This window comes from Aquarana catesbeiana, linkage group LG10, assembly GCF_042186555.1.
Source record: "Aquarana catesbeiana isolate 2022-GZ linkage group LG10, ASM4218655v1, whole genome shotgun sequence".
In the NCBI taxonomy this organism is placed as follows: domain Eukaryota; kingdom Metazoa; phylum Chordata; class Amphibia; order Anura; family Ranidae; genus Aquarana; species Aquarana catesbeiana.
Genome location: NC_133333.1, coordinates 172,982,205 through 173,007,953, shown reverse-complemented (window position 1 = coordinate 173,007,953; position 25,749 = coordinate 172,982,205). Strand labels below are relative to the sequence as shown.

Genomic DNA, 25,749 nt, shown 5'->3' with positions numbered 1-25,749 from the left:
GCATTCACCACATCCAGGAAATAAATGCTTGTGGGCTTCAAATGCCCACAATGAAGATGGAAACCGCCTGCAGTGAATAATATAAGTTATTCTTTCCGACGAAATCTGACACAGGCGGACATATTACACACAATATGTGAGTATGTAATGCTGAGAAGAAAAGTTTGTGAATGAACTCAAAAAAAAAAAAAACGATAGATAGGTGGACCCCCGCTTTAAGGTTATTTCTGCTCCTTAGTTTATCTCTCTAACTTAGGATCCATGCACACTGATTTAAAATTCACTGCTTCTACAGGAGTTTTGTGTTCTGTCTGTAGAAGCAGCTCAATGTTATTCTATGTGTCCATGCACATTGGGACGTTTACAGGCGTATTTTGAGCTCAGCACTTAGAAGCAGGAAAAAAAAAACCTTCTGGTTTGTGTCTCTGATTGGAGATTACTGGCAGAATAAAATGTGAAACTCTCCTAAACTTGTCTAAACTTTGTACAAAAAATGCTCTATATAAGTATTTTTTTCTGCTAGGTGAATTGGAGTTTTTTTTAAGCCCAGTGTGTATAGAGCCTAACTTTGTTTTTCTCCCTCTGATTCCGCAGCTTGTATATTTTTTTCATCTCGCCTTCATTTTTATTTATTAAAGCGGGAGTCCGGCGACCAATCTTTTTTTTTTTTTTTTTTTTTTAGGGCTTTGAGACACTTTGCTAACCCCAAAATAATACTCACAGTTTGGGTGTAATATTTCTGCCTCTGTCTGTTTTCGTACTGAAGAATAACTTAAAAAATGTGATGCTGGCTGTTTCCATCTTGCTTGTGGGCATGTGAAGCCCACAAGCATTGATTTCCTGGATGCGGTGAATGCTGTTCATTCACAGCTTGTTCACACGCATGATCATTGTCTCGCACTGAATCTTGGGAGGCCTGACACTAAGCTCCCAGGAGACAGTGCGGCGCCGGGGAAAGGCAATAAACACGCCTACTCCCATGGGAGGAGAAACAGGAAGTGCCACAATAAAGTACAATATAAAGGTAATTACAGCGATAAAAAAAAATTTTGTGTGGCATTTGAACATCTATGCAATTAACTGAAGGGGGTAAGATTAAGTTAAAAATTTGAGTGGAACCCCGCTTTAACTCAGCTTTATCTTTTAGATTTGGCAGGAATTCTATGAGTTATTTGTATTTGTGTCTGCTAATAGTTTTATTGTATTTTTAGCGAAATATAGCTTTAATATTTTCTTGGAGGGGGGGGCCCTGTCAGGTAGTCTGTACGGGGCCCCACGATTTCTATCATCAGCCCTGGACTCATCCCAGCGGTGGTGCTGACAGCAACTTTAACTTGACAGAAAATCTGAAGCTTCCCCACTCTATTGTAAACTTCAAAAAAAGATACTTATATACACACAGTTGCGCTTCCTTCAAATGTCATATAAATAAATAACTGTGAATAGTGACCACAATACACTAATAAATATTAAATAAATATATACGAAAATGTGAAGCAATTAAAATACTCCAGCCATGCTATCATATACATGTGCAAACAAATGCATATCACACAACGCATGAAAAAGATGCACGTCAGTGACCACAATACACTTACAGTAGACCTTGCTCACTTAAAGTCTGGATCTACCTCATGGACTAAACTTTGTATTTTATCTTTTTCATGCATTGTGTGACATGCATTTGTTTGCACATTTTAATTGCTTCACATTTTTACATACATTTATTTCATATTTATTCACAATTAGTGTATTGTGGTTCAACTATTCACAGTAGTTTATTTATATGACATTTGAAGGAAGCGCAACTGTGTGTGTATATAGGTATCATTTTTTGACGTTTACAATAGAGTGGGGAAGCTTCAGATTTTCTGTCAAGTTCAAATTGCTGTCAGCACCACCGCTGGGATGAATCACCCCTCTATTTGTCCTGGTGACCACTGTCACTGTAGTGAAAGGTGATGGGAAATCCAACATTCTCAGTTGTCACTGAAACAGAAGGTGAGCAGAAATGTTCCAATAGCAACACCTGTTCTGGTGATAGTTGTATCTCCAGCCACAAATAACAGCATAAAAATGGATAACCCATTCAAAATTAAAAAGCAGAGTTTGCTGCAATATTCAGCTTCAATTCAGAGGTTCCCCCTGGTACTTCTTTTCCACCACTAGATGTTTCAGTCTGATAGCAAGGGTCATTCAACCCACTTCCTCTGAGCCCAGGCTATAATGGAACTGCCCCAGGCTGTGACTGGACAGTATAATTAGAAAGAGCACAGTTATGAGCTTATCTCTCGATCACTCTGGTCTGTGCTTCTGTCAGCATGTTCTTATTCAGCTCATGCACTCATCCCTGCTCCCTCTCTTTTCCTTTCACACTCCTGCCTTGCAGTACAGGGGCTGCAAGAGGCTGAAAACTGCTCAAATTCAAGGGCTTTTATTGCATGCATTAAGAAAACAATAGATTTATTGGTGTATTAAATAAGAGCTGCATTATTTTTTCTATTTCATGTCTGCCTAGAGTTGAGCTTTTAGGCAAGTAATGTCATGACCCTTGAAGGGAAGATACAGCCCATACTGTACATGTTAAATCAAACAAACACCTTCTTGTGGGTTGAGTCTGAAGAATTTATTTGCTCAAATACAGGCTAGTTATTTTCACCTTGGTCTGATTTTAACAAATTTGTGAAATACAGAAACAATCATTTATTTCTGCTTTTACTACTTTCATATTGAATCACAGCAATCCGATATACTTCCAGGAAGACTGTCAATATATTTTTGCAGATGAAGAAAATCATCATCTCATTGAGCACTTTCTCTTTGATGGTCAGATAAAGGCGGAAGACAAGAAAGGGTCCATCCTGCATTATCACCGCAATTAGCAGACTCCATACTTCACTGGTACAGCAGGAGTATACGCAATTCTCACTTCTGTTAGGAGACTTTGGATCATCATTCTCTGTCTCCTCGGGTTTTGCAGATCCGGTCTGAGTGAGAACCAGTGTGAATTGTGTAACTGCCCAGCTAAAAAGGCTGAGTCCCACGATAGTCACATTCTGGTTGGTCGCAACAGATGGTTCCTTGATCAATAAAAGTATATCCAGGAGATCAGCACCTAATCCAATATAGATAAGTAGTAGTTGAGAGAGTTGGTCTCTGCTCATCTCCCCTTTTGGCATCAGCCAGCGTGTTATAACTAAGACCAAAACCATGACCTGCTCCAATGCCTCTAACCATAGAATCGATGGTTCAAACTGTGATACCTGCAGAAAAACAAAATAGCAAATAATATCAATATCAATATACTTCATTCACAGACAATATTTTAAACTCCAATCATAATGGTACATCTAAGTTTAACCATGCAATTCAGCATATTTTGCACTGATTTAAATCACAAAATGCTGCACTCCTAATCAGTTCCATTCTGTTTAGCTCCATTGTTGTGGAAACCTTAGTGTTCAAAAATCCCATAAATACAGGATAGGAAGCCCTTTCTAAAGCTCTATTCAACTTGGCAGACCCTGCCATTCAACCCGCTGTTGCAACCATGTTCATCTGCCAAATTCTGGCTTGCTGGTCTAAGGATATGTTTTAGGATCCTGGTTCTATACCTTTGGATCTTTCTATCCTCCAACATCTGGTGCGCCTATCTGTGTCCCTGAGTATAGTGTAGATGGATTAGTGGATACATCCCACTAAATTTCTACTGGCAAATCCTCCCCACAGTGAGGGGTGCCCCAACTTATATAAGTGTTAAGAGTTTTCCTGACTTTCATGTCAATTTGATCCTAGCACATTTCAGGCACTTGGGTTTGAAAGGTTGTCTCTGGGGCCTTTAACCCCATCCCGACAGTTGTACTGCGGCAGGTTGGCTCCCCTGGGCAAAATGATGTTACCTTACATTGTTTCGCCTTTTAGCCACTGGGGGGGGGGCGCGTGTGCCACCGGAGGCACACGCGCGTGCCTGCGGCTCGCTGCTGGAGCCGATGCGAGTGCCCGGCAGGCGTTATGACCGCCGGGCACCCGCGATCACTCGTGACAAAGCGAGAACTGGGATCTGTGTGTGTAAACACACAGATCCTGGTTCTCTCAGGGGAGAGGAGACAGATCATGTGTTCATACTATGTATGAACACCAATCTCTGTCTCCTCCTAGGCAGTCTTATCCCCCCACAGTTAAAACACACACTAGGGAATACAATTAAACCCCTTGATCGCCCCCTAGTGTTAACCTCTTCCCTGCCAGTGACATTTATACATTAATCAGTGCATTTTTATATCACTGATCGCTGTATAATTGTCACTGGTCCCAAAAATGTGTCAAAAGTGTCCAATGTGTCTGCCGCAATATCGCAGTCCCGATAAAAATCGCTGATCACTGCCATCACTAGTAGAAAAAATAATAATAATAAAAATGCCATAAATCTATCCCCTATTTTGTAGACGCTTTAACTTTTGCACAAACCAATCAATATAAGCTTATTGCATTTTTTTAACAAAAATATGTAGAAGAATACATATTGACCTAAACTGAGAAAAAAATAGTTTTTTTAAAAAAAATATTTATTTTAGCAAAAAGTAAAAGAAATTGTGTTTTTTTCAAAATTGTCTGTCTTCTTTTGTTTATAGCGCAAAAAATAAAAAACACAGAGGTGATCAAATACCACCTTTATTTATGGGAAAAAAAGGACGTCAATTTTGTTTGGGTACAGTGTTGCATAACCGCGCAATTACCAGTTAAAGCGACGCAGTGTCGTATCGCAAAAAAAATGGCCTGGTCATTGAGCTTCTGGGGCTGAAGTGGTTAAATTAGAATTTCTGTCCCTGCCTCCACACTGTTTCATATTTCATGCTGAATTTGTTAATGTCTCTGTAAAGATTGGTGGATCTTCACATTGCAGTCAAGAGTCATAACCACGGTTTCTAACCGTGGTTATCTAACCTGTTCACAGTTTTCAATGCAAAGGGAGACATCAGCCCCATACAGGTTCTAAAAATTCTCAACAGTTTTTTTGGGGTTCAAAAGTTCCATATAGAATTTTTTAATCTAAAAACTTCAGCTCAGTTATGTGTAACCCTCTTAAGTGTGTATGTAAACCAATAAAAAAACAATACATTTTGGACTGTAGCTAACACTTTGGCAAGCTACTAAAAGATATCTTCAGATTATAAGAACAACATAAAAAAAATCCTAAGGACATAAAATTAGAGCAACAACTTAATAGTCTTAGAACAGAACTAATAGCCAACCGGATTGCAGACCATGACAAATAACTAAAAAGGCTAAAACTAAATCATTACTCTCAGGACAACGAAGCTAGCAAACTACTGGCTAACCAATTGCCTTAGAGCCAGCACAAAAATAAAACAAACAAATGAATCCATCATCTATCTGGCAAAGTAATATATAACCCTCAAGAGATAGCAGACACCTTTTCAGAATACTACGAATCCCTATTTATTCTTAAAGAAGACAAAAATACACCTCAACACACAACCGAAAACATCTTAAACTTTTTAAACTCTGTGAACCTACTGGAGATTAACCCCAAAAATTTAGAATACCTTAATGACCCAATCTCATTCGATGAAACCCTCAAAGCTATTAAATCCCTACCTAAAAACAAAGCGCCAGGGGGGTTTTGAAAGGCTTTCAAGTGAATATTATCAAACCTTTATCTGACTAAAATGTTTTAACCAAGTTGTTTCATCTAGCCAATTCCCCAAAGAAATGTTGGAAGCTCAAATCATCACCCTACCAAAATCAGGTAAAGACCCAACTTCCCCTCTAAACTACAGACCCATATCATTACTTATTTCGGACCTCAAAATGTATGCAAAAATTTTGGCAAACCATTTACTAAACATAACTTCTTATCTCATAGGCCCTGACCAAGTAGGATCTATTAGAGGAAGACAGGCCCCAGGTGGCACCAGACGGATGGTAAATATAATTAATCTCAAAGAAAACAATCGAACGCCGTCCCTTCTCCTGGCCCTAGATGCTGAAAAAGCGTTCAATAGAATGCGTTGGGAATACATATCTAAAACATGAATGAAGTTTGGAAGGGATTCATACATACGGCCATGTGCCCGTCAAATGCAGCCACTGTGCCCGTCAAATGCAGCCACTGTGCCCCATTAAATGAAGCCACTGTGCCATCAATTGCAGCCACTGTGCCCGTCAAACGCAGCCACTGTGCCCGTTAAATGCAGCCACTGTGCCTCATCAAATGAAGCCACTGTGCCATCAATTGCAACCACTGTGCCCTGTCAAATGAAGCCTCTGTGCCCATCAATTGCAGCCACTGTGCCCCATCAAATGAAGCCATTGTGCCATCAATTGCAGCCACTGTGCCCGTCAAATGAAGCCACTGTGCCCCATCAAATGCAGCCACTGTGCCCGTCAAATGAAGTCACTGTGCCTGTCAATTGCAGCCACTGTTCCCGTCAAATGAAGCCACTGTGCCCGTCAATTGCAACCACTGTGCCCGTCAAATGAAGTCACTGTGCCCATCAATTGAAGCCACTGTGCCCGTCAAATGAAGCTACTGTGCCCGTCAATTGCAGCCACTGTTCCCGTCAAATGAAGCCACTGTGCCTGTCAATTGAAGCCACTGTGCCAGTCAATTGAAGCCACTGTTCCCGTCAAAAGAGAGAAGAGAGAGAATAGAGACAGAGAAGGAGAGAGAGAGAGAAGAGAGAGAAGAGAGATAGAAGGAGAGGAGAGAGAGAGAGAGAAGAGAGAGAGAAGGAGAGACGAGAGAGAGAAGGAGAGAAGAGAGAGAGAGAGAGAAAGAGAGAAGGAGAGAAGAGAGAGAGAGAGAGCAGATTGAGAAGAGAGAGAAGGGGAGAGAAAGAGAGAAGGAGAGAAGAGAGAAGTGAGAGAGAGAGAAGAGAGAGAGAGAGAGAGAGAGAGAGAAGAGAGAGAGAGAAGAGAGTGAAGGGGAGAGAGAGTGAGAAGGAGAGAGAGAAACACAGAGACAGAGAGAGAGTGACACCTTTTTTTTCTTTAATCTTTGTTCTGTCCCACTCCCAGTCACAGCCACCATGGCCGTTATTCAGCGTGACTCTGGAGGTTGAGGGAAAAGGGGGCGTCGCCACGCCGGTGTTCTCCTGATCTCCTTCTGCTTTCCTCAGGCCGGGCGGCATATCACTCCGCCTGTCAGTCAGTGCAGTGGGCAGCGCGGCAATGGCCGAATCACACAGGTAAACTGCGGCTGTCGCTGCTGCTGTATGTCCTATTTTCTCTCCCTTTCTCTTCACTGCAGGATAGGGTTGCCACCTTTTCTTTAAGCCAAACCTGAACACTTTAGTGGTGCATGGCAAAAAATTTTGGAAAAAAAGCCGCATGGCAAATATTAGCACAACACATTTTGGAATGAATTTACACCTCTATTCATACATTATTATATGTGTATGGCGACTGCACAGTATATGTTTAAATAAGATTGGAGTAAATTAATACTTGGATTATCCTTTGCAGTTTCCACTATCATTCACAGTTCTTTTTTCACATTTAAATTAATATACACTATATGATTGTAAAGACCTGGGACACCTTTGGGTGCACTAAGGAGAGCAATAATGCGGGAGTATTACCCCTCTATAATTTAGGGGCCCCCATAGAGGACCCCCATTAGATCAGAGTCCCCTTATATCAGTGCTCCTCTTAGAGACCCAAAAAAATGTAAAGAATGCAGCACAACCTCCCCCTATAATTATATTCATATATGAAAAAATAGTTGTAAATGATGGTGGAAACCCCCAAGGGTAATCCAAGTATTAATGCACTCCAATCTTATTTAAACATATACTGTGCAATCTCCATACACATATATTAATGTATAAATAGTGGTGTAAACCTCCAATCCATTCCTTTTGTTGGATATTAGCACAACACATTTTGGAATGGATTTACACCTCTATTCATACAGTATTATATGTGTATGGCGATTGTACAGTATATGTTTAAATAAGATTGGAGTTTATTAATACTTGGATTACCCTTGGGGGTTTCCACCATCACTCACAATTATTTGTTCGCATTCAAATTAACATAATTATAGGGGGAGGTTGCACTGCATTTTAATTTATTTTTGCACAGTTTTTTCATGGCGTTTTAGTTTTATTTTAGGTGGGTTTTTTTTGTTTTTTTAGAACAGAGTCCCATATATCTGATCCTCTTTAGAGACAAACCGTCAGTTTCTAAGGGGGGTGCTGATATAAGGGGACTGTAATATAATGGGTTTCTCAAAGGAGAGGGAGGGGGAGGTAATATAAGGACAAACTGATCTAATGTGGTTGCTGATATAAGGAGAGTTTCCCTTATTTAGTAGAGGTCTCTAGGGAGGGGGGGTGGGGGTGCTGATCTAATGACGGGTGCTGACTGCTGATCTAATGGGTCACCAGCAGTCAGCACCCCCTCTACATTAGCTCAGAATCCCCTTATATCAGCACCCCCCCTTAGAGATCTATATTAGATCAGTGACCCCCCCCCATCAGTGTCCCCTGCCCCTAAAGACCCCCATTAGACTGCCTTACCAAGAGCCGTTTAGAGTCAGGAAGTGTAGGAGCCGGAGTTTGGGGGCGGAGTGAAACTGCTCTTCTGTAGTGTCATTTTCCTTCCTTTCTTCCATTGTGTGGGGGGGCTTGGGGAGAAGGCAAAGTAGAGGCAGATGCTGCATCGCTGTGTCCACTGTGTTGGCAAGACACGTTTGAACTGGTACACTCACAGGGCCGCTGTTAGGAATCATGGGGCCCCCACCCCCTGAGGGTGGAAAAGAGGTAGTGGGGAAAAGAGGTGGGGGGAGGGAGGTTAGAAAGGGGAGGTGAGAGGAGGTAAGGGGGGTGAGAGAAGGGGGGGAGGAGGCAGGAGAGGGGGTGGCTGACACAGAGAGGGTGGTGCTGACACAGAAGGGGGGTGATGCTGACAGAGGGGGGTGCTGACAAAGGGGGGGTGCTGACAGAGAGGGGGTGCTGACAGAGAGGGTGTGGGCTGACAGAGAGGGGGGTGCTGACAGAGAGGGTGTGGGCTGACAGAGAGGGGGTGCTGACAGAGAGGATGTGGGCTGACGGAGAGGGGGGTGCTGACAGAGGGGGGGGCACTGACAGAGAGGGGGAGGGCTGAAAGAGAGGGGGTGGTGCTGACACAGAGAGGGGGTGGTGCTGACAGAGGGGGGTGCTGACAAAGGGGGGGTGCTGACAGAGAGGGGGTGCTGACAGAGAGGGTGTGGGCTGACAGAGAGGGGGGTGCTGACAAAGTGGGTGTGGGCTGACGGAGAGAGGCGTGCTGACAGGGGGGGCACTGACAGAGAGGGGGAGGGCTGACAGAGAGGGGGGTGCTGACAGAGAGAGTTTGGGCTGACAGAGAGGGGGGTGCTGACAGAGGGGGTGGGCTGACACAGAGGGGTGCTGACAGAGGGGGGGATGCTGACAGAGAGGGGGAGGGCTGACAAAGAGGGGGCGCTGACAGAGAGTTAATGGGCTGACAGAGATGGAGCGCTGACAGAGAGGTAATGGGCTGACAGAGATGGGGTGCTGACAGAGAGGTAATGGGCTGACAGAGATGGGGTGCTGACAGAGAGGTAATGGGCTGACAGAGATGGGGTGCTGACAGAGAGGTAATGGGCTGACAGAAATGGGGTGCTGACAGAGAGGTAATGGGCTGACAGAGAGGTAATGGGCTGACAGAGATGGGGCGCTGACAGAGAGAGGGTGGGATGACAGAGGGGTAGGGTGCTGACAGAGAGGGGGGGTGCTGACAGAGGGGGGGTGGGCTGACAGAGAGGGGGGTGCTGACAGAGGGGGTGGGCTGACACAGAGGAGGGTGCTGACAGAGGGGGTGGGCTGACACAGAGGGGTGCTGACAGAGGGGGGGAGGGCTGACAAAGAGAGAGGGCACTGACAGAGAGGGGGAGGGCTGACAGAGGGGGGGCGCTGACAGAGAGGTAATGGGCTGACAGAGAGGTAATGGGCTGACAGAGGGGGAGGGTGCTGACGGAGGGGGGTGCTGACAGAGGGGGGGTGCTGACAGAGGGGGGGTGCTGACAGAGGGGGGTGGGCTGACAGAGAGGGGGTGGGCTGACACAGAGGGGGGTGCTGACAGAAGGGGGGTGCTGACAGAAGGGGCGTGCTGACAGAGGGGGTGGGCTGACACAGAGGGGTGCTGACAGAGGGGGGTGCTGACAGAGAGGGGTGCTGATAGAGGGGGGTGCTGACAGAGAGGGGTGCTGATAGAGGGGGGTGCTGACAGAGGAGGGGTGCTGACAGAGAGGTGGGTGCTGACAGAGGGGGTGGGCTGACACAGAGGGGTGCTGACAGAGGGGGCGTGCTGACAGAGAGGGGGGTGCTGACAGAGGGGGTGGACTGACACAGAGGAGTGCTGACAGAGTGGGGTGCTGACAGAGGGGGGGTGCTGACAGAGGGGAGTGCTGACAGAGAGGGGGGCTGCTGACAGAAGGGGGGTGCTGACAGAGGGGGCGTGCTGACAGAGGGGGGGAGGGCTGACAGAGAAGGGGGTGCTGACAGAGGGGGTGGGCTGACACAGAGGGGTGCTGACAGAGGGGAGTGCTGACAGAGAGGGGTGCTGATAGAGGGGGCGTGCTGACAGAGGGGGGGAGGGCTGACAGAGAAGGGGGTGCTGACAGAGGGGGTGGGCTGACACAGAGGGGTGCTGACAGAGGGGAGTGCTGACAGAGAGGGGTGCTGATAGAGGGGGGTGCTGACAGAGGAGGGGTGCTGACAGAGAGGTGGGTGCTGACAGAGAGGGGGGTACTGACAGAGGGGGCGGGCTGACACAGAGGGGTGCTGACAGAGGGGGTGTGCTGACAGAGAGGGGGGTGCTGACAGAGGGGGTGGACTGACACAGAGGAGGGCTGACAGAGGGGGGTGCTGACTGAGGGGGGTGCTGACAAAAGGGGGGGGGGGTGCTGACAGAGAGGGGGGGTGCTGACAGAGGGGGTGTTGCTTACAGAAAGGGGCAGGATGACAGAGGGGGGTGACTTACAGAGAGCGGCACGCTGACAGACATGCTGGTGGAAGGGCAGATAACAGAGAGACCTCAAAGATATGAAAAGAGAAGAAAGGGCACACCAGCCTTGTGCATTATCCTTTGGATATATATTTATGAAAAGAGATAAAAAAGAAAACTACTCACAAACGACTGTAGAATTCTTGCAATAAAATATTCGAAGTAGCAGCATATAGTCTGAAACGAACAATACTCTCCAAAGGTCACAGAGGAAATCACAGGACCACTGCCAGCTGACGCGTTTCAAGGGGAAAACCCCTCTTCCTCAGAGCTCAGCAGTGTACACTCCTTCTCTCTCAGTCCGAAGTGTCAGGACTAATAGCACTAACCTGGATAGCCAGTCTAACCAAGCACGGAGTAGTCAGGGCCGTGCCATCGTGTCCATACACGATGGCACGTGTCCATGCACGATGGTAAAGCTCACCTACCCCATCTCCAAACTATATGAATTTAACTTTTCCAACCTCTTAGAGCAAATCAACAAAGGTCTACAACTTTCGTGGGTTGGTAAGATAGCAGCTTTCAAAATGCAAACGCTACCTAAAATCCTCTATTATTTTCGTACTCTCCCTATTCTGATACCTACCAAATTTTTTACGCAGACCAATACCAAGCTAAAATAAAATGCATACGGAATGGTAAAAAACCCAGAGTGTCATTCTTGATATTAACTACTACGAAAATCTCAGATGGAATGGGTCTCCCAGATATAAAAAACTACTACTATGCTTCACTACTAGACCAAATGAAATATGGGTTTTCATCCCCAGAAGACAAACTATGGACTGACATAGAAAGAGGGCCACATTAAGTCATGATATGGCCGCCCTTTCAATGGCTTACCACATCCTACAAAAAAAAAAATTATACTGAACCTTCATAGCATTAAAGCAACACTAATAGCGTGGAAGCATATCCTATCCAAAACGAAAGACAATGTTGCACACACCAAAGTTGCAATGCCAACAAGAGTTTTAGACTACTGCAAGATTTGAATGTCAGTAGGAGAATCGGTTAATAAAGGATACCATGTATCTACCTACCCACGTTAAGAACATAGCGATTAGTAAAATTGTCAAATGTACCCGACTGAATGATATTGATCCTAATAAGCATATCGACATCCCCACGGAAATATGGCAGTACTTTACACTCCAAAAATACCAAATGAAGAAAGGAATTACTTTAATCTATAACCTTTTAGCATCCCCTCTGACAAAATATAAAAATCCCAACATGACCAAGTGGGAAAAAGACCTTTCTCTTAATTTCACAAAGGAACAATGGAAGAATGCTTTATTGACTACTAATAAAGCTTCCTCCTGCATGGACAATTGGGTTAATTTGCAAAAAATCCTAAACAGGTGGTATTTAACTCCTTACATAATATCAAAGATTTTCCCATCTACATCCCCTATATGTTGGAGATGCAATGAACAAATAGGCAACCTTTATCATACCCTATGGTCATGTAAAAACCTGCTCAGTTTTTGGAAATCTATTTCCTTATTCATAGCTGCCCTAACTGGTAACTTTAAAAGTACCATCTCCTGAAATGGCACTACTGGCTATAAATCTTGAGATATATCCACTGTTATAGAACAAGTGTGGTACACATGCTCATAGCAGCAAGACTTACTATATCTAACTCCTAACTTAACGAATGTCATCACCAGACTCGGTATCCAAGCACAATATGAATTGTTACTCGCATATACAAACTACTCTACAACTACATTTTTTAAAAAACTGGCAAAAATGGATACATAACCCAAGAGCCTCTAATTGCCTCTAATTGTCTAAAAAACACTCACATTATAAAGTGCATAGCTGATGCACCTCAGTGTATAGGCTCCTTCCCCTTAAGATTACTGGTCTCCAGATACTCACAAGATGGAGGCTCGCAAACTTCCTGGTGTGCGGCTTGATGTCATCAGCCCTGACAAATATACAGTAGAATCTGCCCAGTCAGGCCTTGCTTCCCTCCACCCAGGGGATTTTTTGGTCTAAATGGCTATCAAGGATACATACTTACACATCCCCATTTTCTAAGCACATTAGCACTACCTGAACTTTGCTGGGTGCTTTGCCTTGTCCACTGCATCTCATGTTTTCACTAAGGTGGTAGCCCCTGTTCATGCACTGCTTCACTTTCAGGGCATTCCATTTGTGGGATATCTGGGAGAACTTTTTCAGGAACAGTTGGTGCAGGCTCTATCAGCCAATGTTCTCTGGATAGTCCAGACCCTACAGAGGTTTGGGTGGATCCTATATCTCCAAAATGGTGCAGGGACCATTTAATTGCTTGTAGTGCCTAGTTCTGGTCCTGGATGCGACTTTATTCAAGATGTTACTTTCACAGGGAAAGCTCCAGACTTTTTTCTTCCCTGCTTCTGTCAGACAATGCCACAGCAGTAGCTTACGTCAACCATGGGGGAAAACCATAAGCAGATTTGATCCTCATCTGGGTGAAAGGCCATGTTACTGTCCTGTCCTCCATTTGCATAGTGGGCGTGCAAAATTGGCAGGCAGAATTCCCCAATCACCAATATCTGAACTCAGGAGATTAGTCTCTTCACCCCACAGTGTTTTATCACGTGCCTAGTTAGAGGCCAAAGTGACAAGAGGGCTTCCCTTACAGGTCTGGTCCAAACACTCCAAGTAATAGTGACAGGGAGTGAAAGGGCGCAAAGTGGCATGGGTGCCAAGAGTCCAGACCACAGATAACCACTTCTAATAGGTAGAACCCAAAACAGGCTGAAGGGGGCCAGTGATAGACAACCCAGAAGGCAGATATGAAGCTGCACGGAGGCCAAAATAATGTTTAGGAGAAAAGTTGAGGTCAGCAACGAATAGGCAGCAGAATCATGGTCAGGAAGCAAGCGGAGGTCAGCAATGAGTAATTTTCAGGATCATGGTCAAGAAGCAACCTGAGGTCAGCAATGAGTAGATAGAAGAGCCATGGTCAGAATCAAACTGGGTCATGTCAGGAGACCAGAGCAGAAAAGAATCCATGGACAAGCCAGGTCAGCAATGGGAATAAATGCAGGTTCAGGACACAAGAAACAGTTGAAGATCATTCAGCAATCTCCTTTTTTCAGCACTTTGGCGCAATGTCTGGAATCAAACATGTGTGCCCGTGTGCCTGTACACAGACATTTGAGCAATGTGCTCATGAGCATTCTCAGGAAATTATCTTACCCACATAACCTTCTTACAAAGATCCTTATTCTGCATATTGGTGCACATACATACCTTCTTAAGCTATCCTGACATGCTTCTAGACATCTGGATATGGACCTCCGGGCTTCCAGGTATAACAACAAGCTGGACAGGTTTGTCTCCAGGTCCAAGAATTTTCTGGCCTTCACAGTGGATACACTGGTGACTTAGGGGTCAGGTCAGATTTAACAATTTAGCTGTAAAAGCACAGGTCCTGAGGCATAGGGGCCTATCTGATTCAGTTACCCCTACACTCTTAAAAGCTAGAAAATCTCACACCTATAAAGCGCATTTCTCATGGTGTGAGGTAAGGAATTTCTATCCTGCCTTTTCTCCAGTCTGATCTGGATCAACATGGTGGGTGGTATGTCCCCCTGTCAGAACACAATAGAACAGCAGGGGAGATTACAGTACTAACATCAATTTGTTAGTACAGTGGCTCCGACCTGAGCTGTCAGTTTTTTTCATTCAGCCCGCTGGGTTGAGCGAAAACAAAAAATAGCAGTGTGTAGGAGGCTTTAGGCTTGTTTTTCAGAACAACAAGCTCTCTTGCAAATTGTATCAGTTACAGGCATGAGACAAACCATTTAACATTGACAGGGGTGCATACAATGAGCAGTTTTATTTATTTATGTAAAGAAAAAATGATGCGCTGTCAAACTAGTGATATATAATAAAGTCTTTCCTCAATATATTATCAGAGGATATAAACCGTTAAAGTCCTTCACATAATCCAAAACACATTATATGTTTAAAGTGATGAAAGTGTCCAAACTCCAGTTAAAGGGGTTGTAAACCCTCATGTTTTTTCACCTTAATGCAGCCTATGCATTAAGGTGAAAAAAACTTCTGTCACTGACCAGCCCCCCCAGCCCCCCCTCCGCTTTACTCCCCTTAGTCCTGTATTCCCCCACCGGGGACGTGCTCTTCTTCTCTGCCCGGGGTTCTCAGCTCTTGATTGGATAGATTGATAGCAGCGCAGCCATTGGCTTCCGCTGCTGTCAATCAAATCCAATGACGTGGGCGCCAGGGTGACGGGGCCGAGTCCTACATTCTGCCTCTATGGACACTGAATGCTGGACTTGGGAGAGCGCCCGTACGGTAACCCCCCCCCCCCCCGGCTTCTCCTAGGGGGTTATACGATGCAGGGAGGAGCTACCAGCACTGCCGAGGGACCCCAGAAGAGGATGATCGGGGCCACTCTGTGCAAACGAACTGCACAGTGGAGGTAAGTATGACATGTTTGTTATTTAAAAAAAATAAGCCTTACAATCACTTTAATCCTTAGGTGAAAAAAGGGTGGTGTCCTTCCAATTAACGAAAGGTGTATAACCTCATGCTCCCCAGGGGATAGATAAGACAAAAATATCTTCTTACCAGGTAATAAGACCTTTCAAGGCCTATACACGCATTAGTGAGTATTCACCCCTCACTTCAGGTATAACCCAGCTCAACTGTTCAGCCTGTTAAGGGACGCCAGTGATGCATATATCGATCTCATAGAAGCCTCAGACCCGATCATGCAGTAAACCAGAAGGAAGAGGAATCAAATGAATTGCGCAGCATTCAATATAAGAAAAAAAGTTTAGCACTCTCCGCGAGTGCTAAGACGTCACCGCTATTCCTTGCCTTGCCTCACTTTAAACACATAATGTGTTTTGGATTATGTGAAGGACTTCAACAGTTTATATCCTCTGATAATATATTGAGGAAAGATTTTATTATATATATCACTATTTTGACAGCGCAACTTTTTTTCTTTATTTATTTGCTTTTATGGTGTGTACATATTTATGAGTGCTGTTGTTGTGTCACGTATTATCAATTACACATAGATCACTAAGCGCAATTTTCCCATATATATTATTTATTTATGTAAAACCTTTATCTCAAAGGGCTCTTTCACACTGACGATCCGTATGTCCGTTTTTTATCCTTCCGTTTTCGGATGAAAAACGGACATACATGTATTCCTATGGAGCGTCGGATGTCAGCGGTGACATGTCCGCTGACATCCGACCCGCTCCGATCCGAAAAGTGTAACGGAGGAAAACCCTACTTTTCCATCTGTTTTCGGATCGGGTGACGACGGACTCTACGGTCCGTCATCATCCGATCCCCCATAGGGGAGAGCGGCGCTCTGACAGGTCCGTCGCTGCACAGTGTGCAGAGATGGACCTGTCATCTTTCTGCTCAGCGGGGATCGGCGGAGCGATCCCCGCTGAGCAAGCGGGTGTTCACGGGGCGGATCATCACTGATCCGCCCCATGTGAAAGAGCCCTAAAGGAAAAAACTGCTGTAACTGCTCATAAAGTGTTAGCTGGAGTTTGGCTTCAGTTAGTTATTGTATACAAAATTGCTAGTACATCTAACACCCCCCTCCCTCCAGACTGACAATGCTGCTGTCCAAAGGTACCCCTGTACTCATTCATCCAGAGTGGGGGCAATGTAATACAGGAGGTGTGTTACTGGCCAGATCATCAGGTGAAAACAAAAGGAAAAAGCCTAAAAAAGAAAACGAATGTAGCCACCACATCTAATGATTGGTATACTACAATATATTACATTTTTGGTTTTGGGTTTAATACTGCTTAAAATTCCAACTGAGGTTGTCAAGACTACAAACTAACTAACAAAACCTTTCAAGCTGAGAGAAATAGGACTACCAAGGATGAGGTGGACTGGGTGGTGCCGAAGACTATATCTATTGATTGGGATTTGTCTTAGATGAAAGACTGATGGAATATCAGAATGATAAATGATTTTTGAGTAGGTCCTATACTAAGGTAAGACAGTGACAACATACAAAACAGAAATAAGAAAATTGGATCCTGAGCGTAACATATAGCATAACACCTCTTTGATCCTGATGATTACTTAGGCTTCACGTGGCATCTTAGATAATAAGTTTACAAGCTCCTGACCATGCCCTGAAAATATCTTAGTGTGACTGATAATTCACTACTGTTCACGAATATATTCATTCCTGAGGTCATTTGAGGACAGGTTGGAAATATAGTAGCTTAGAACAAGCAGACACTCTGAATATAAAATGTTTGCTTCTACAATGAATTTTATATAAGCAAAGATATATTGATTTTCTTTTTCAAAAAAATTTAATTTGATTTCCAATAAACACTTCAGGCAACGCTGTATGTAAATTCCTTTGGTTCCATCAGGAAGAAAAACGTATAAGTAATTTAACAGGGAAGAGGAAAAAAGGCAGAGACAGATTTCATAAAAAGTAGGAGATTCATATACTGTATATCTGCAGACAGGGATACAGGAAAGCAACAGCTACAAGTGCCTAATAAACCTTTTTTTTCAGCCATGATAAAAGTCAGTGTAAACCATTAAATAATAATAGAACATAAAAGGTGTTTAATGTGTGGGATTAAAAATGAAATGTATTGTAAAAATAAATATTGTGCTTTTTGTTTATGTGCTATTTAATGCTTAATGCAATGTATGTGTGCCCTGGAAAAGATCTATAGTGTTATATATATATATATATATATATATATATATATATATATATATATATATATATATTTTTTTTTTTTTTTCTAACACCCTACCTAAAGAATAAAATGGCGGTCGTTGCAATACTTTCTGTCACACTGTATTTGCGCAGCGGTCTTACAAGTGCACTTAAAAAAAAAGACAACAGTAAAGTTAGCCCAATTTTTTTTATACTGTGAAAGATAATGTTTCGCCGACTAAATTGATACCCAACATGTCACGCTTCAAAATTTCACCCGCTCGTAGAATGGCAACAAACTTTACCCTTAAAAATCTCCATAGGCAACGTTTAAAAAATTCTACAGGTTGCATGTTTTGAGTTACAGAGGAGGTCTAGGGCTAGAATTATTGCTCTCGCTCTAACGATCGCGGTGATACCTCACATGTGTGGTTTGAACACCGTTTTCATATGCGGACGCTACTCACATCTGCGTTTGCTTCTGCACGTGAGCTCGGTGGGATTGGGCACATAAAAAAAAAAAAAAATTCTTATTTATTTTAATTTTATTTTTTATTTTTACACTGTTCTTTAAAAAAAAAAAATTGTGTCACTTTTATTCCTATTACAAGGAATGTAAACATCCCTTGTAATAGAAAAAAAGCATGACAGGACCTCTTAAATATGAGATCTGGGGTCAAAAAGGCCTCAGATCTCATATTTACACTAAAATGCAATAAAAAAAAAAAAAAATTGTCGTTTAAAAAAATAAAAAATAAAAATGTCCCTTTAAGAGCTATGGGCGGAAGTGACGTTTTGACGTCGCTTCCGCCCTACAATGGTATGGAGACGGGTGGGGGCCATCTTCTCTTCACTCATCTTCATACTGCGGGTGGCTCCGGTAAGCGGAAAGGGGGACACCCCTTCCATCACCGATAAAAGAGATCTTGCGGTGAATCAGCCGCTGGGAGGACCACTCACTGAAAAAGAGGATACCGGGGTTATGGCAGCTAGCTGCTGCCATAACAACGATACCCCTCTTCAAACTGCCAACGTATATCGTTGTGAGCCGGTCCGGAAGTGGTTAAAAAGTGACTGAGGCTGATAGAGGGTTCACAGCTGCCTTTGTTGCAACACGCCTTTTGGAAATCAAATGTTAGCAGTGTGTTTCTACGCACTTTAGTTGCAGGTACCGTGGGGCAATTCAACCCAAAAAAGCACTGAAATTGTCCCAGTTCTCTCAGCAGCTCAGCTCTCCCTGCTCCTCCTACCAGATTTCCAGTTGTGTTTTCATTTGAAATTAGCATACCTCCTGTGACAGATCCAACTGGGACAGAGGTTTTTGGAGGGGACTAGGGGCTGGCCTTCTACCCACTGATTATGACGCATGGAGAAGACTGGGGATTCTGTCTGCTTTTCTCTGTCAGAGCATGGAAAAGAGTTCAGTTCAGCCTCTGATCCCATGGAGAGAGCAGATCATTCTTTAATGATTGACAACAACGTGATGAACGCTGAGAGGGAGGCTTGGATTAATTCTCTGAATAAGGAAAATAAAGCATCCCTTTTGGAGTTGATGGAAAGGTGTAATATTAATCTTGTACAGGTCAATGGTAAGAGGAAATATGATGGCCCTCTTGCAGACTGGGTTGAAAAAGCCCATCCACTTGGGACGGAAATATTTATCAACAATATCCCTCAAGAAATCCATGAAGATAAATTAATTCCACTTTTTAGACTGATGGAACATTGTATGAGTTTTGTCTTATGATAATTTTGTAGTGGACAGATTACACAAGTGAAAGCCAAACACCTGACAGACAGCATGTGTAATGTACTTTGTGTATCTGTGGGTTTGGTGCCGGATTGTCTGGGGATGGACACTCCCGGACTAATCAAAGTTTGGGTGTCTGGCTGTTGATTAGCATCCTGTTAATGACATCACTGTTTAACTAAAATCACTGTTAGTTGTTAGCTGTTAATTGGATTGCTGTTTGAAGTTTGCATTGTCACGCTAATATCCCTAAGAGGGTAATGTCCTCCTGGGGTTGTATCTGTGTCTGAGTTTTAATAAAGCCATTCCTTTGGTTTTTATCCCAACATCTTGTCTGTGTATGATGCTTGGGGTAAAGAGCTGGTATTAGCTCTCGGTCTGTTGGAAGGGTTTGGAGGGCAGAAAGCACTGTTTGGCGGGAGCACCCAGGCAGGGTGCCAGGAGGTCTGTCACACTTTCCAACTCACCTTGATTTGAGGGAACTGGACCTCTTTTGGAACACAAACCTTCTATCCCTCTTTCCTACTCATTTGTCCCTCCTATTTGGTATGCTGTTTAGACCTCTAAAAATATATACTGATTAACTACCTAAAGTGGTATATCACATTCAGCCTTTCATCAAACCTTTGTGTGTGCTTTTTTAGCCTGAAACATAAGTATAAAAGAAAATTAGGTGGAAAAAGTACTTGGATGTTTAACTTTTAATTTCTTATTTTTAATGTATTATATATTAATTAATTGTGATCTGAGTAACTCATGGTGTAGCATTGGCGTGTCCTTTGGCTATATACTTGTCTCTTTAACTTTGATCTTTAAATACAAAGGTGTAAGGGAGCAGGGTGTTTTGAACTACTGAGAGAAGCAACTTGAATGACTTAAACTGGGAATTTTTCTCAAATACTTCTCTCAGCAGCTCAGCTACCCCTACTCCCTCTTCCCAGCAGTAACTCAGCAGCCTTCCAGTCTCCTAATCTCTAATGCAAACACAGATCAGGTGCTCTGGGAGGGATAGCTGAGCTGCTGAGAAAACAACTTTAAATACTTCAGTGATTCTGCTGTAAACTTTGAGGACGAATAACCCCACAATGCCTGCACTATAGAAGTCAGTGGGGGGTTACCTTTACTGCTTGATAAGATAATATAAATACTTGAATGTCAAAAGTTTGACCACGGGTTTCCTTTAAAACATTGGGTTTGTGATATTTATGTGAAGTTCTTAAAGTAGACGTTCAGCCATAAACTAACTGACTCTAAATCTACCGACAGCCACATTTTAAAACGAATCTATCTAGCCCTGTAAAGCAAAAATCGCTATACATACCTTTTCTGCAGCCGCTCCGGTCCCACACTGAGCTCTCAGCAGCGGCTTATCTGTGTAGGTGTGTGCAGAAGAGGCAACCCACAACGGAAGCCCGTTGGGTGACGACACTTCCCATGCATTTCCCAGCCGTTGTAGGCTGTCTCCAGCACACAGCATCCGCCGATGGAGACCAGACCAGATTGGCTTCAAGAAAGATATGTATAACAATTTTCACTTTACAGGGCTAGATAGTTTAGTTTTAGAATGTGGCTGCCAGTAGTGTTAGTTTTTGACTGAACTTCCACTTTAAGTTCTTCCCATGTTTATGAGGGTTACTTCTGAGGGTCAGCTGTTTTTAGCACAGTGTTAAGTTAACTGGCTTCTGGCACTTCATTTCAGTCCTTAAAGAGGAGTTCTGCCCCCAAATGAAAAAAAATTAAAAGTCAGCAGCTACAAGTACTGTAGCTGCTGACTTTTAATATTAGGACACTTACCTGTCCTGGAATCCAGCGATGTCAGCACCCAAGCCGTTGTTTCCATCGGCTCTCGGGTGCTGCCGTCACCATTGCCTTTAAGGGAAGTGGAAAAAAACTTCCTCAAAACAAATGGGCTAGACTTTATTGGCTCAAAGAGTGTATAAACACATGTAGAATAGCAATTAAATTTTAAGTATTTTATTAGTATCAAAATGTAAAAATGAGAAAAAGTACAATAAATACAATATATTTGCATAAAACCAGTGAGAAAAAGGCCACACGGCGCAAACGCAGTAGGTCACTATGATGAGATCGGTGTGTATACCTGACACCAACATGTTTCGTAGTTCTATACGCTCCTTCAAGGTAGGTTTAAACAGTTTTAGTAAGTTTCCTCTATAAAACAAAAGACATATTAGGACGCATTCCCAAATGTCATATTGTATACATGAAGCAGGAAAGAATAGTCAGGAATCAAAGAGAAGGAACAAAAAGGCAGTGTTGGATGGCAACATGGTGTCAGGTCTCTCACTTACCAGACCGGTGAGTCTGCTTGGGCAGAGGGTAGGCTCCCTTACGTATCCGACTCGGGGCCCCTGATAGAGCAGACAGGAAGCCCACGAGTGCGGAGTGGTATGAGGGCCTGGTGTAAGGATCCGGAGGAAAGGTGGTCTTCCAAGCAGCAGGTAGTAGCAGCAGGTAGTACTCAGGAACACTGGGATTGATGCTGAGCAGGAGCTGTAAGGCTGGTCACACACAGGCAGAGGTCGGCAACGGGCTGGCAGCAGAAGTACAAGAGGAGCAGGCAAAAGCGGGGTCAAACAAACCGGGGTCAGGTTCAGGCAGCAGTCAAGGAGGTCCAAAAGGCAAGCCGGGTCACAACAGATCAGAACTCTGGAAATACAGGAACACAGAGAGGATCACGGAACTTGGCACAAGAGCTGTTGATCAGGCAGCACCGATCAGAGATAGCAGCAGACCTAAATAGGCTGATTGGCGCCAAACGCCCCGCACGTGCGCGCGCCAATACACGCAGATGCCCGCGCACCCGCACACGCCCGAGCGCGCCCCCGGACACCAGTGCGCACACCAGCACCACCAGGCACACGTACGGCAATGCCCGTAGGCGGACGCGTGCTAACACGTACGCGCGCACGCCCGGGCACCACCACGCACAGCACAGCCAGCCGGATTAGACACACCAGTGCCCCCAGAAGCACGCGCCCCAGCACGCACAGGATCGCGCGCACCAACGTGCCCCGGCGCGCACCGACGCCCAACCAGGTAACCTCTCTGACAGTGCCCCCTCCTCAAGGGCAGACTCCGGATGCCCAGCTGGGCCAACTTTGAGGCATGAGAAGCTTTGAATGACTGCAAGAGCTCTCTGGCATGCAAGTTGCTTTCTGGCTCCCATGAGTTGTCTTCAGGCCCATAGCCCTTCCACTTTACGAGGTATTGGGTTTGGTTGCGTCTTCTTCTGCAATCTAAAATTGCCTCCACCTCAAATTCCTCTTCGCCGTCAACTAGGATAGGCTTGGGTGGACCGATACTACGGCCAACAAAGGAATTGGGAGTAACCGGTTTCAAAAGGGACACGTGGAAGACTGGATGTATCTTCAGGGAGTTAGGCAGGTCAAGTTCATAGGCCACGTTGTTAATCTTCCTCTTAACCAAGAAAGGACCCAAGTACTTAGGGCCTAGTTTTCTGGACGGACAGGCCAACTTCAGGTTAGTGGTGGATAACCAAACTGGGTTGCCGGGTTCCAAGACAAGCTCTCCACGCCTCTTCCTGTCGAACATCCTCTTGTAGTATTCCTGAGCTTTGGCCATGGTGTCCTGTTGTAGTTTATTGTTTGTTGAAAAGAAATCCAAAGTTTCAGACACTGCAGGGACGGAGCACTCGGGTATTGACCCAGGCAAAAAGGACGGATGGAAGCTGTAATTAGCATAGAATGGTGTTTGATTGGTAGCTGAGTGCAATGAATTATTTGTACGAGAACTCTGCAATAGGGAGCAGGGAGGCCCAATCATCCTGGGAGAATGCAGAAAAACAGTGGAGATATTGCTCCAAGGTCTGATTCGTCCTTTCAGTTTGCCCATTTGACTGGGGATGATAGGCCGAGGAGAATGCTAATTCAAATCCCAAGGAGCCGCAGAGGGCTTTCTAGAATCTGGAGGTGAACTGGACACTACGGTCAGAAACTATGTTTGTTGGCACTCCATGTAATCTGATAATTTCTCTGATAAAGATAGTAGCTGTTTCCGTAGCCGAGGGGGTACCCTTCATGGGAAGGAAGTGGGCCATCTTAGACAGCCTATCTACCACAACAAAGATGGAAGAAAAATCTTCTGATGGGGGGAGTTCAACGATGAAGTCCATTGAAATCATGGTCCACGGCCTCTCTAGGACCGGTAAAGGTTTTAACAGACCCCACGCCCTTGCCCGGCTATTCTTGCTTCTGGCACAGGTATTACAAGAATCAACATACTCCTTGCAATCTTTAACAAGATGAGGCCACCAGAAAGTACGTTGTACTAGGTTGATTGTTTTTTGTGAGCCAAAGTGTCCAGCCAACTTGTGATCATGGCAAAGTTCTAACACCTGTACTTTTAGCTCCTCAGGGACCACAATTTTGTTTTCATACCAAAACAGCCCATCTTTGGCATGAGCTTCAGCAGGTGGTGTCATTCCCATAGAAGCCCGTCTAATTTGAGAGACAAGTTCTTCTTGAAGCAGCAGAAAATTCCCAGAAGGGAGAATGGTGTCTGGAGGTAGGGCTTTTTCTGAGTCGTGGAACATGCGAGAGAGTGCGTCAGACTTGACATTCTTGGATCCGGGTCTGTAGGTAATGTGGAATTGGAATCGGGGAAAAAAAAGTGCCCATCTGGCTTGCCGAGGTTTTAGTCTCTTTGCCGTTCTCAGGTATTCTAAATTTTTATGGTCTGTGTAGACCAAAATGGGGTGAGCAGCACCCTCCAGAAGATAACGCCATTCTTCTGAAGCTGCTTTGATGGCAAGAAGTTCCCGATCTCCCACGTCGTAATTCCTTTCTGAAGATGAGAGTTTACGTGAGAAAAACCCCACAGGGTACAGGAGGGCTTTGGCGCCTTGTCTTTGCGAGAGCACAGCTCCTACCGCAATTTCGGATGCGTCAACTTCCAATACAAAAGGTAGGGCTGGATTGGGATGTTTAAGAATGGTGGCTGAAGTAAACAAAGCCTTGAGTTCTTCAAAGGCCAGCTGCGCCTTAGGAGTCCAGCAAAACCGGGTCCCTTGTCTGATGAGTTCAGTGATGGGGGTTATTATCGAAGAAAATCCTTTGATGAACTTCCTGTAGAAATTGGCGAAGCCAATAAAGCGCTGTACTCCTTTCTTATCTACAGGTGCAGGCCAATCCAGGATAGCGGATACTTTTTGAGGGTCCATCTTGATACCCTCGGGAGAGATGACCAGGCCTAGAAACTGAATAGATTGGAGCTCGAACTCACATTTTTCGGGTTTGGCATAAAGCCCATGTTGCCTGAGTCGGGTAAGTACATTTCGTACATGTCTGCGGTGGTCGAGGGAAGCGGAAAAAAAACAGAATATCGTCTTGATAGACTATGACGTACAGGTTCAGAAAGTCATGGAAGACATCATCAACGAAATGTTGGAAGGTGGCTGGCGCGTTACACAGGCCAAAGGGCATGACGAGGTACTCGAAGTGCCTGAATCGAGTACGAAAAGCCGTCTTCCACTTGTCCCCCTCTCTTATGCGGATCAGATTGTAGGCTCCGCGGAGATCCGAATTGGTGAAAACTGTAGCGGACCTCAATCTTTGAAACAGTTTGGGTACTAAGGGTAGCGGGTATCTGTTTTTTATGGTAATTTTATTTAATTCCCGGTAGTCGATGCAGGGAGTGATCCTTCTCCTCGACAAAGAAGATGCCCGCACCTGCTGGAGATGTGGAGGGGCGAATGAATCCCTTCTTTAGGTTTTCATCAATATAGGTTTTCAGGGTGCCCAGCTCCTGCTCAGTTAAAGGAAAAATCCTTCCGAAGGGAACTTCAGTTCCGGGTAAGAGTTCTATTGGGCAGTCGTAGGGCCCGTGTACCGGGAGAGTCTCTGCCCCCTTCTTGCTGAACACATTCAGGAAATCCCGGTAGGGCTCGGGAAGAGATTGGTAAAGCTTGGTATCAGAATCTAAGCAAAGACACTGAGATGGTGTTAAGGGTGTTCCCAGTAGACAGTGTTGTTTGCAGTAATTGGAGAGAAACTGAATCTTTCCTGTGGACCAGTCGATGCTGGGATTGTGAGCTTGCAGCCAAGGCATTCCTAGGATAATTGGAAAGAGGGGAGAGGAGATGACATCTAGGCGTAAGAGTTCCTGATGTTCTGGGCCAATAGTGGCCAGTAAGGGAACGGTCTCTTGGGTAACTGGTCCGGAGCTGAGGGTGGAACCGTCTGCTAAGAATACTGCAAGTCCCTGGGCCTTGGGTTGGAGA

The 25,749-nt window shown here is 44.6% G+C and overlaps 1 protein-coding gene across 1 annotated transcript in view; it reads right to left on the bottom strand.

The window, feature by feature from the left end:
* Positions 1-2,699: 2,699 nt before the first annotated feature.
* The window catches only part of LOC141110088 (transmembrane protein 26-like), a 41,310-nt gene continuing 18,260 nt past the window's right edge, over positions 2,700-25,749 (bottom strand). The window contains exon 3 of the mRNA XM_073601309.1: positions 2,700-3,263. Within this exon, the coding sequence (XP_073457410.1) occupies positions 2,700-3,263 (564 nt within the window). The remainder of the gene's footprint in view (positions 3,264-25,749) is intronic.